Source organism: Mesoplodon densirostris, chromosome 18, assembly GCF_025265405.1.
Source record: "Mesoplodon densirostris isolate mMesDen1 chromosome 18, mMesDen1 primary haplotype, whole genome shotgun sequence".
NCBI classification, from domain to species: domain Eukaryota; kingdom Metazoa; phylum Chordata; class Mammalia; order Artiodactyla; family Ziphiidae; genus Mesoplodon; species Mesoplodon densirostris.
Window position 1 is genome coordinate 36,362,483 of NC_082678.1, and position 12,072 is coordinate 36,374,554.

Here is a 12,072-nt window from a genome sequence, read left to right on the forward strand (position 1 = left end):
CCCGGCGTCACAGCACCAGCCCCCCAGCCCAATTCCCGAGGGAAGGAGGGAGTCCAGTGGTCCCTGTGCGTGACTGACGTGAAAGCCCTCTCAGAGGTGCAGCCACAGAACCAGGAGAGGCCGCACACCCTCGACAACCCTCCTGGTTCTCACCGCACAGAGCAGCAGGGTGGGGGGGCTATGGGAGGGCGGCCGTGCCGGGAGGGGGCCGACAGCGCGGGGCCGGGTGGCGCCGGAGCAGAGGGGCCCAGGCAGGGACTGGCGTCGGCACTGAGCTCTACATGCCTCAGATCCAAAGGCCTCCCCGTGTGTCTCTCGGGGGTGTGCTGGATGGGCAGGCCCTCAAAATGTGCCCCTCCACCAGCGCCCACACCTCCCTTTCCCTCCCCCGCCACCACCAACAGCTCCACGGCCTCTCCACCCTGCCTCCTGCGTGGGTCCCGAACCCCCGCCTCGCTCTGTGCAGCCGGGGCTGCTCTGGGGCCTCCTCGCGTCCTCCCACCAGTCCACCCGCTGACGGTTCCAGAATCCCCCAAATCTCCTTGGGATGGTGGACACACCACCCTGTGAGAGATGCAGACGCTGGCACAGAGAGGGGAGGGGACCGGCCCCAGGTGATGGACCGTGAGGTGATGGACTCATGGTGATGCCCCGCCACGAGCACGTCCATCACCCAGGTGCTTCCTGGGGGGCTCCAGCGCATGGGGCAGCAACCCCCCACCTGTGGCTGCCGCCCCAGCAGACACAGCCTGAAGCCCTGTAACACCTGCTGCTGGTGCTGGTGGAGGGGTCAGGGGCGCCGGAGTGGGCGCCCCCAACCTCCCCGGGGCCCAGGCAAGGACAGAGTTGGAGCTCTGGGGTCCAGGCTGGGGTCTGGCTTTGGGTGAGCTGCATCCTCTCTGGGTCTCGGTTTCCTCATCTGTGAACTGGGGAGGAAGGTTGACGTGATACCCAAGGCTGTCCCTGCCAAGGGAGCCCTGAGTCCGTGTGTCCTACCCGGGTGCCCCGCACAGCCTGTCTGGGCCGGCTGGAGCACCTGGCTGTGTCTAGGGGTCTGGGAGAGGCAGTTCTGACCACCACGCCCCACCTCCCTCTGCACCACCAACCCGGGGCTCCTGCCTCGCCAGGCTGACGCTCAGCCTGAGGCTTCCGGCGCCCCTGCAGCGGCTTTAGAGGCAACCCTCCCCCAGGACCACAGAATCCATCTTGGATCAGAGGCATACTCACAGGACCAGTGGGTAGAGCAGGGCTGGGGGACGAGGCACAGGGGTGAGGTGGCCAGGGGTCTGCACGCAGCTGGAAGACCGCTGGCCACGGGCCCAGCATCTGCAGCAGCATCTCTCCCCGGTGGCCCTGACCCCACAGGGGCTCTGACCCTACGGCCCCTCCCTACACACCCCACACCCCGCCTCAGCCGCACACACAGTCCTCCTGGCCGGGCGCCTCCCTCTCCTCCTCCAAGCCAGTAACTCCTTCCCATCCTCCAAACCCTGACTCAAATCTCAAATGCTGCCACGAGCAAGTGCCACGTCTGTGTTTCTGGAGAAACGGCAGCAACCCACCGAGTGGCATATTGTCTCCCCAAGGCCCGGACCCTGAGACCCAGGTCGGCGTGGGCAGTTTCACTCTGTACCTGTCCTGCCTGCCCCACCCTCCAAGGCCATGGAGATGCCTGCAGGAGGCCCAGAGGGAGCCGGCTGGGGTCTCTCCCCTCACAGTGCTTCCCAGCGGAAGGGGAGAGAGACACACCCCACCCGCCCTGGTGCCCAGAGGTCATTGCAGACACAGCGCACAGCAGGCAAGTCCCTGGCACGCACTGGGCCACTTTCACTACCTGGAAAAGCAGGAAGTGGGTCTGCATCTCTGGGTCTGTCTGACCCTAAGGCTCAGATGGACACAGGACGGTGGCAGCATGGGCTCCAGACTGTCCTCCTGGGAAGCCGCTCGGGACCGGGAGCCGCGCTCAGCAGACGGCAGCGGTGGCTTTCCTGCCTCCTCACTGACCCACAGTGCCCTCGGGGTGGACAGGCCGAGGGTCATCACCTCAGAGTCTCCTGCTTCCCTCTGTGCCAGCTGGGGGACAGTGACGCCCAGGAACACATTGGGCATGCTGCACGCTATCCTAAGGTGGGGACAGTGCCTTCAAGACCTGGGATTCCACTGCCAGCCACGACGGAATAACGGAGCCTACACTTACCCACCTGCCTTAGCAATAAACACCAGGCAGAATCTATGAAGCCACGGACAACAGGCAGCACAGCAAGTGCAATGACCCCTGGCAGAAGGGAGACGAGCGAGGTCAGCTGTAGGACCGCCCCAGCCACCTCCAGGCCACGGCCGAGTGGGCTCCCTGAGTTGAGGAGATGAAGTTTTCTCAGAGCCTGGCAGCCAGAATTTTCAGGACAGAGGAGAAGAAAGGGCTGCACAGAGTAAAGGCCAGAGACCTCTACGGAGCTGCCTCTTGAGGCTTCAGCTGGAGACCGAGCAGCACGTAAACAGGAAGAAACCACTGAGGCTGGGACAGGCCCGCTGGAAAGGAGCAGCTGGAACAATGGCCAGTGCTCACACAGGACCAGGAGTCATTTACGTCCCCACAGTCAGAGCGCAGGCCCCTCTAACACTCAGGGCACACAGGAGGATCCTCAGAAGGATACGACCTACATGGTGGGCAAACAGGCCCTGGACCAGGGAACAGTGAGCTTTTTCTATAAAGGTCATATAGCAAATGTCTCAGGCTTTGCAGGCCACTTGTCTCTGACACACCTCTCAACTCTGAAAACAGCCACAGACCACTAATAAACTGTATACACCTCTGTTCCATTATTTACAAAAGCAGGCATAGGCCAGATTTGGTCCATAGTTTGCCAACTCCTACCCTGGACCAAATATGCTTTGGTCCCACCTAATAAAGCTTAACAGGGCTTCCCTGGTGGCGCAGTGGTTGAGAGTCCGCCTGCCGATGCAGGGGACACAGGTTCGTGCCCCAGTCTGGGAAGATCCCACATGCTGCGGAGCGGCTGGGCCTGTGAACCATGCCGCTGAGCCTGCATGTCTGGAGCCTGTGCTCTGCAATGGGAGAGGCCACAACAGTGAGAGGCCCATGTACTGCAAAAAAAAAAAAAAAAAAAAAAAAGCTTAACAGCAAGCCTCAAAAGTGTTACATTGTTTCCAAGAACTGCATCCCAGAACAAAGCTCCAAAATGTTTAAAGGAAAAAACAAAACTCCCACAACATAAAATTTTCATCACATCTGGCATCCAATCAAAAATTACCAGACACACAAAGAAACAGGAAAACAATGATCCACATGAGGAAAAAACTCTAGCAAAGTGGACCCAGAATGGATACAGATGTTAGAACTGGCAGACAAAGAAGGGTAAAGAGTTATAACTGTATTCTATATGTTCAAAAAGTTACTTAGAGACATGGAAAATTTTTTAAAACAAACACCAAATTGAAACTCAAGAAGTGAAACAATTCAGCATTTAAGATGACAAATACATTGGATGGGATTAATAGCACATTAGACACTATAGAAGAAAAGATTAGTGATCCTGAAGACCTATCAGTAGAAATGATCCAAAATGACACACAGAGAAAAAAAGACTGAACAACCAAGACCAGAGCATCAGTGAACTTGGGTCAACTTCACAGGTCTAGAGTATGTGTAACTGGAGTCTCAGAAGGTCCCGAGGCAGAGGGTGGGGGAGAGGGGACAGAAAAGCATTTGAAGAAAATGGCCATAGGGCTTCCCTGGTGGCACAGTGGTTGAGAGTCCGCCTGCCGATGCAGGGGACACGGGTTCGTGCCCCGGTCCAGGAAGATCCCACATGCCGCGGAGCAGCTGGGCCCGTGAGCCATGGCCACTGAGCCTGCGCATCTGGAGCCTGTGCTCCGCAACGGGAGAGGCCACAACAGTGAGAGGCCCGCGTACCGCAAAAAAAAAAAAAAAAAAAAAAAGCCGTAACATTTCCACATTTGATGGAAACCATTCATCCGCAAGTCAAGGACGTTCGATGAATTCCAAGCAGAGGAGACGTGAAGAAAACAGACCACAGCACATCATAATCACATCACTTAAAATCAGTGACAAAGAGAAAACCTTAAAAGCAGCCAGAAGGGAAAAGATCATCGAATACTGAAGAACAAAGATAAGCAGATGTCTCAGAATCAACACAAGCCAGAGGACACCGGAGCAACTAAACGGAGAAATGATTAACCCAGAATTCCCTACCCAGTGAAAATAGCTTTCAAAACAAGACGAAAATAAGGATTTCCTCAGGGACACAAATGCTGACAGAATTTACACAGGCCGACCTGCACTGGAGTTGTCACCACCCCTGCACAGACAGAGGGGCTGAGGCCCCAGGGGCTGCACGTGCCCCCAGGGTGCAGCGAGGCTCGGGCTGCCCCTCGCTCACTGGCGTGTGGAGCGGAGACAGGGAGAGCACCCCTCCTGCCCCCAGCCCCCTCCTCCAGCAGCAGAGCTGGGCAGACCTGGCTGCTGTGCCTCAGTTTCCCACATTGAGACATGGCCCCACTCCCCACCCCACCCTGGTGCTAGCAGGACCTGAAAGGCCTGGGGAGGAGGCCTCCTGGGAGCCCCAGCCTCCTGGGTAGACAGGGAGGGAGTCTGTGTACGCGGTAACAATGCCGACCCAAGCCAGGACCAGCTTGCTGACACTGGTACAGCTGTCCCTTTTCTGGGGTGGGGGGTGGTGGTCACCGTCCCAGAGCCACACAATCCGCTGGTGGCAGAGGCTTCCTGTTCCTGGGCTCCTCTCTCGGAGGAGGTTCTAGCTGTGACTCCACCCACCCCTCCCAGAGCCCTCCCACTGGGTCCTGAAACTAAGCCCTGGCCATCAGCACTGCCCGGAGAGTCAGTGCCTGGGGCTCTGCCCCACCTTACTGGCGGCAGGGTCTGTGGCAAAGCACCTGCCTTCTCCTCAGTCACGGGGGAGTTAGATTGGAAGACCTGTAGTTCCACCCCTCTGACAGTTATCAGCTCTGGCACCTTCCCTCTGCACTAAGACAGAAGCCTCATTAAGGCCAATTAAAGGATAAAGGAGCTGCAGCGGGAAGGGGGCAAGCGGGTCCCACCCAGCCCAGTGGCGTTGGCCCTTCCCGGAGTCTCTGGCCTTCCCCAGATAAGTCAGCCTCCTCACCACAGCTCAGGAATGCTGCAGAGACCAGAGGCCGCAGAGCATGGGGTCAGCTGACCAGGACTGTGCCCGGCGGATGAGACAAGAGGAGAAGCCCCTTCCTGCCAGCCCCCAGGGGCCTCGGGGTCCTCCAAGCTTCCAGGTGCAGGATCCAGACCACCCCACAGTCTCAGAGGATGGCACAAGCCAAGGATTTTCAAACTGGAAAATCGCAGAATCACAAATTCGAAGATGTTTAAAAGCTCAGCCTCTCCAGGATCCAAGAGCAACAGATGCTGTGGGGTCATGGAGCATCCTAACCCCCGAGGGACTGGCCTGGAGAGGACCTGCCTGAGGTCACAGAGCCAGCCCGGCAGGGCAGAGGCTCCTGGGTCATTGGAGCCCCATGTGCTCTCTGCTGCGTACTCCTGAGCCCCTGCTTGAACCCCTCCAGGATGGGGGGCTCACCACTTCTCCAGCCAGACTACTCCCAGGGAGAGGCTGTCAGGACGGGGCTATGGATGGGGACAGAGGGAAAAGAACTGAATCCGTGCCAGACACCACGCTTTTTTTTTTTTTTTTTTTTTTTTTGCTGTACGAGGGCCTCTCACTGTTGTGGCCTCTCCCGTTGTGGAGCAAAGGCTCCGGACGCGCAGGCTCAGCGGCCATGGCTCACAGGCTCAGCCGCTCCGCGGCATGTGGGATCCTCCCGGACCGGGGCACGAACCCGCGTCCCCTGCATCGGCAGGCGGACTCTCAACCACTGCGCCACCAGGGAAGCCCCTACCACGCTTTTTTTCCACGTAAATCTCGCCGCAACTTTGGGGCAGGTGTTGGCATCACATGGCACTGAGGAAAGGACGGAAGGTCAGAGGCGGAGTGGTTAACTTGGGCAACGTGGCTGGGGCTCAGGCCGGGGTCCTGTGATACGAAAGACTGTCTTCCCCCCACAGCCCCACGTGGCATTTAATCTGGGAAGGGCGTGAGCCTGGGGGTCACTGGGGCCTCATGAAGAAGGCTGGTGCGGCCCACCGGCTGGGCCTGCCTGGACGTGGGGCGTGGTCCCAATAGGGCGCAGTCCTGCCCCGCGCTGAGCATCCTCATGACTGTTACTGCCTGAATTAAGACAAGTGCCCAATCCCTATTTTACAAAAGAAGAACGTGAGGCCCAAGGTCATGCGGCAAGGGGCCGGGCAAACCAGGGGCCTCTGAGAGGACTGCCCGCCTCTGCTGGTCCAGGGGGAGGACCCTCGGCTGCAGGGCGAGCCTGCCGGACCAAGGAGACCAGGAGCTCAGTCTAGACCTGCCACCCAAGACTCTGGTGTGACCTTCAGCAGGCCCTGGCCCACTTTGAACCTCGGTATCATCATCCATGACATGAGTGTGACGACAGGCCCTGCCTCCCGGGGTCGTGGGAGGGAGGGCAGTGCCGGCCGGGGTGGGGCTACTGCCTGGGTGCCCCAGTAGCCTGGCGTGCACCCAGCCCAGAGGTGCCAGCCCTCCTTGCTGGCAGAGCCGCTCCTGACTCCCCAGACTCAATTAAGATGCAAACACTGCTGCTAGGAAGCCTTTGGAGAGGACGGGAGCCGACCCCTGGGATTACGTTATCAGATGGTTTGCCACCTGGCAGGTGGGGCCCCGGGCTGGGAAGTGCTCCCCAGACCCACTGCATGAGGCTGGGCGGGCGCTGCCCCTCTGGGCTCCAGGGTGTCCCTGGGAACAGTCCACTGGGCTGCCCCTGGGGCCTCTCAGGGCGTCGAGGCTGTGCTGGTACCGCCTGCTTGGGGACAGCAAGAGCTCCCCTCCTGGTCCCAGGGGCCTTGGCTCCCCATCACCCTGTGCTCACCAGGCCTTGGTGTGGTCAGGCTTCTGCCCCTGCCGGAGCCCAGAGTCTAGAAGCCTCGTGAAAATGCTTTTACTGCCCTGAGTCAAGCTGGGGGCCCGCAGCAAGGCTCCACGGCTCCCAAGAGGGGCAGGGCTCAGCAAGAACATCCAAGACGCTGCTTCTCCAGAGAAACGGGAGCTTATTGACCTCAGAGCTGGGCTCTGGGCCAGCTCCTCCAGTGATCGGCTCGGTGACAGGTTATTTGCCCTCTGTGAGCCCCTCTAAGCCTCAGTTTCCTCATCTGCATGGAAGGGACGATACCTAACACCATGGAGCTGGGAGTATCCAGGCAGATAAAGTGCCCGCTCAGCACCTGATGTACAGCTGGTATTTGATAAATGCCTCATTAAGCTCTTTTATTCTCCTGGGGCCAAGCCGTGAGCCAGGACTGCAGTGTGGGAAGGCAGGGGCCTGACAGGAGAGACGTGGGGTCAGTTGGGCATTGTGGAACCTGGTTCCAGTCCCTTCCTGCTGTGTGGCCCTGGGCAAGAAACTTAATGCCCCTGGCCTGGCAGGCACGAGATCCGGGTTCTGGTCCAGACTTCACCACTCACTCTCCTTCGTGCTCCCCCAGTTTCCTCACGCGCACACGATCCACCCCTGCCCCTGGGGTCCCTGGTGAAGGGGTCCTGGGGGGGAGGGTGCTTAGCATCTCCTGGATGAACAACTTGCTAGGGCGTCTACCCCCTTTTGTGGCCGAGGCAGGCCCTCCCCAGTCCCAGCCCAGCCCAGTGCAGCCTCACCCCTCGCTTGCAGAGGCTGCAGCAGCCTAGGCGTGATGCTACAGGCCCGGCCTCTGGTATGCAGTTGGAACCCCACAGCAGGTGTTTCCCCGGATAAATCACTGGCTCCCGGGGGCTGGGGGAGGGGCAAGCAGATGACCTTCCATCTTTGGGGCCTGCTCAGGGCCACCCAGCCGGTGGAGTTAGACCCTGGACCCACTGGTCTTTATCCCAGAGGAGTCCAGAAGGACAGGGCAGCAGGGTGTCAGAACCGAAGGGATCCTTAAGAGGCTTCAATGCCTATACCCATTTTACAGATGGGATGACTGGGGCTTGTGCCAGGTCACACAGCGGAGGAGGCAGAGCAGGGACCTGACCCCAGCACCCCTGGCTCCTGGCACTGTGGCCCATTAGTTCCATTCTAATCTCCTGGGAAATGGGGGGACTCAGCATTAGCCTTTATGGGAACACAGCCGCTCCCGGCGGGACGGGCTGAATGTGTGCTGTGTCACTTCCCTGCCCCAGGGTCGGCCCGCTGTGCTGACGACAGGCCAGGCTTAGGAGGCGGTGGGCTGGGCCGCCCTGACTCAGCATCACCAGTCCCAGCCCAGGTGCCCTGGTGGGCAGGGGGCCAGCATCTTGTCCAGGCAGCTGGACAGCGGGATCCCCATCCCAGTGGGGGAGAGGGGCCACTGTCCCTGCATTGGTACTGGGGGTGAGAGGAGGATGCGGGGGTGAGGGGAAAAGAGGTGATTCACGGGGAGAGATAAGGTAGGGAGAGCTCCCGGCAGACAGGCGGGCAGCCCAGGCAAAGCGCCCTGTCAGCATCCGTCAGCGTCACAGCCCGGCCCCTGTGAGCCTGGGAAGCAGCAGAGCAGGGGAGATGGGAGGGTTGCAGGTAGCTTGGATGAGCTGCCCCTCCCTGCCCTGCCTCTCACTGCATCCTGCCAAGGTCAGGGCAGGACAGGCAGGGGACCTGTCCTAGAGTCTGAGGACAACACAGGGTCTGGTCCCTTCCCCACCCCTCCACCCAAGAGCTAAGCAGGTGACCTTGGCAGGGGTTAACCAGTGCAGCCTCAGTTACTACATCTTAAAGATGGAACAGATGACACTACACGAGGTTAAATAGTGCCTGGCACTCAGTAAACAGCACCTACGGTGATCAGGGCAGCCCGTACACACACACCCCACACTGGCCATGGGCCCCAGGATGGACATGGCAGGGAAGATGCAGGCTGGAAAGCAGGGGACTGGCTCCCCACAGTGCTGTCAGATGTGAACAAATCCCCGTCCTCCACCCTTGGGGTCCCCGTCTGAGAGGAGGCACTTGGCCTCTGAGGCCCCTCCTGTTGGGCCTGTGGCTCCCTGATGTCTGAGCGTGGGCAGGGGTGGCATCAGTGAGCCTCCCTCTAGGAGATGAAAGCAGGGGGCAGTGCCCACCTGTCCCACCTGTTGGGGGCTGCAGGACAGCACCAACTGGGACCACACAGACCGGGGTTCAGACCTGGGATGGACTTCCTCCTGGCTGTCACCTTACACAGGTGATGCCGATAATCTTGGGGGGCTTTTGTAGGGAGCATATTAAGTTATGGGGGGGCATGGGACTGCATGGGGTGGCTGGGTCTCAGCTCCGGCCATAGAGATGAGAGACGTAGGGAGGAGACCCCGGTGCCTGGCCTGGCCCCAGGCTCCCCTTTCTGGCCCCATCACTGGACCAGGCTGTCTGTCTTTCTGTCTGGGGGAGAACAGACTCCAGCTGTTCCCGTGCAGTCTGGGATCTGGGATCTGCCTCTGTCCTCCTCCTGGTGGGGAGCAGGGCCATGGGGGGGCGGGGAGGAGCCCAGGCACAGCAGGTCAAGTCCCCACCCAGGGCCTCAATTTCCCCAGTTTTAAAAAGGGAAAGGAGGCTGGGTAATGGGATCCCAACAGGCCCTCCCGGGGGACTGGGTCCCATGACCTCCAGCCAGGCGCCCACGTCAGCAGCACCCTCCTACCCCACAGCAGGAGTGGTGTGGGTTATTCAGCCTGAAAACTGTGAAGGCCCCTCCCCGCCTTCCTCCACCTCTTCCTCACTCAGTCACCGGACTCCATCCTCACAGCTTTCATCCTCGCCACCTCCATTTTACAGACCAGAAACCCGAAGCCCCAAACCTGCCTGGGACCAGGCCAAGGGCCAGGCTCCCCAACACAGGCTATCCGACCCGGCCAGCCCCTTCGGGGGACAGGGACTCCACCTTTCTGGAAACTTAAGCCATGGCCACCTTGTCAGCTCCCACCCACTTCTGTTCTCTGTGTCCAAGAGCTCCCCTGGCCCATCTGTCCACCAGGACGGTCCCCAAAGCCACTGTTTGGGTCTTGAGCAGACCCAGAAGACTGAAAGTGTTATACTCCGCTAGAAATACCTCGTCCCACAAGCCAAGGCCAGGACAGAACTGCTGAGCACTCACTGCTCTCTCCTGAGCCCAGACCTGGCTTCAGAATCCTCCTCAACACAGCTCACGAGGCAGGCCTTATCAGTCATCTCAGAATATGCTTTGAAACCACGGAAGCATGAAGAAGCACCCGCTCACCAGCCAAGGCCTGGCTGTCTGCCAGTGGCGAGACCCCTTCTCAGAATGCGTGTCAGTGTGCCAGATGAATGGCAACCCACGCCGGCACACTGCACAGCTCGGCAGGGGTCGCTCCAGGGGAGGTCCGGACAACGCTTGAGGTTCCTCCAGTCCAGGCAAACAACCCTCATCTGGACTCGCTCCGCTCCCACCCCTGAGGTCCGCACCATCGCCATCCCTCACATCCCAGCCTGGAAAGGTTCTACCATTGCAAAGCTCACCGAGAGGCTCAGGGAGGGTCACCCAGCGCGGCCAGGAAGCAGGCACGCTTGAACTTGGATCTCCAAGCCAGCCTCAGACAGGCTACCTCTCAGTCTCCATGCCTACCTCCCGCCCCAGCCTCTCTCCGCCACCCCACAAAAGCATCGCCAGAAAGCTCCCGGCATGTGGGCGTGTGTGCCTGGGAGCCTCCTGCTTCTCAGGTGTGAATCAGAGCCATCCCGAGGGGCAGTGAGAGAAAGCCGCGTGATCCTCTCTGCCCCACCCCATCGCAGCACCTTCTTCTGGGGAACCTGCTCCCCAGGTCTGGGGAAGTCAGCAACACCCCCCAGCAATGCACAAAGGCCCTTTGAGATGGGGCGGCCGCTGTCACCTGCCAGAGGACCCAGGGGCCCTACCCCTCTGCAAAGAAACCAAGGAGCCCCGTGAAGGCAGGAGGGGAGGCAGCCAAGAGAGCAGGCAGGGCTCTGGGTGAGAGTGTGCTCGGCGCCGGAGAGGCTGGGCGGGTCAGGCCCGCTGGGCCGCCTCCTCTCCGGGGACTCGCGCTGGCTCACCTTCTGGGCCTGGCTGACCATCTTGCGCACCACCTCCTTGATGTGGGCCTGCCCGTCGATGGGGGGCTGCATGTAGACGCTGGCCCGGGTCACACCCCGGTAGGCGATGGTGTCCGGCCAGCCCAGGTCCAGCTGCGGGATGGAGCGGTCGGACTTCTGGGGCCAGTACTCCAGCGAGGGCAGCGGCTCGGCCTCGGTGCGGGGCCCCCCTTCCCCGCTGCCCTCCTCGCCGTCACCGAGCCCGCCGTCCTCGGGCCCCCGGGGCTGGCCGCTGGCCCGGGGGTCCTCGGAGCCGGGGTCATACACCTCAATGGTCTCTACGATGCGCCTGAGCTCCAGTTCCGAGAGGAAGTCGCGGATGTTCTCCCGCTTCAGCACCTCATAGAAGGCGTCGGGGCCGCGGGCCACCAGGGCCTCCAGCGCCAGCCGCTGCTCCTCGCTGTAGAAGAACTCGGGTTTGGCCTCGCTGGAGCGCCAGTTGACGTGGCTGTCGTCCAAGCACTGCACCTGGGAGAAGGCCATGGCGGGCGCCTCTGCCGCGGGCTGGACGCACGCTCAGGAGGTCGGGAGCCCGGTCGCAGGCCTCGCGCAGCGCGTTCTGGGGCCTCCCGCCGCCGCCGCCGCCGCCGCCGCCGCCGCCGATCCTCTGCCCCCGGGAGCCTACGGGAGGGGCGGGTCGCAGGGTCGGGTCAGAGCGCAGGCGGGGCCGGGGAGGGGCGGCCGCGCGGAGGAGGGGCCGGCGGGGGAGTGGTGTGGGCGGCACGCCTCCCGCCCCGGGTGCCGGTACCTGCAGCGGACGGGGGCCAGCATCCCAGAGGATTTCTGGAGCTGCCAGAGGTCCTGGGCGACCTCTGGGGGGAACTAGGCCAGGCAGGGGACTCCCCAGAAGTTTCCTAGAGGGACAGGCCGGAGTCCGCTCTCTGACGACCTCTGACCCTGCTC

At 61.0% G+C, this 12,072-nt stretch overlaps 2 protein-coding genes across 6 annotated transcripts in view; one reads left to right on the forward strand and one right to left on the reverse strand.

Moving 5' to 3' along the window:
- FAM83G (family with sequence similarity 83 member G) overlaps positions 1 to 11,652 on the reverse strand; it is a 28,215-nt gene extending 16,563 nt beyond the window's left edge. The window contains exon 1 of the mRNA XM_060080421.1: positions 11,131 to 11,652. Within this exon, the coding sequence (XP_059936404.1) occupies positions 11,131 to 11,652 (522 nt within the window). The remainder of the gene's footprint in view (positions 1 to 11,130) is intronic.
- The window catches only part of SLC5A10 (solute carrier family 5 member 10), a 54,443-nt gene that overhangs the window by 27,333 nt on the left and 15,038 nt on the right, over positions 1 to 12,072 (forward strand). The window lies entirely within an intron of this gene.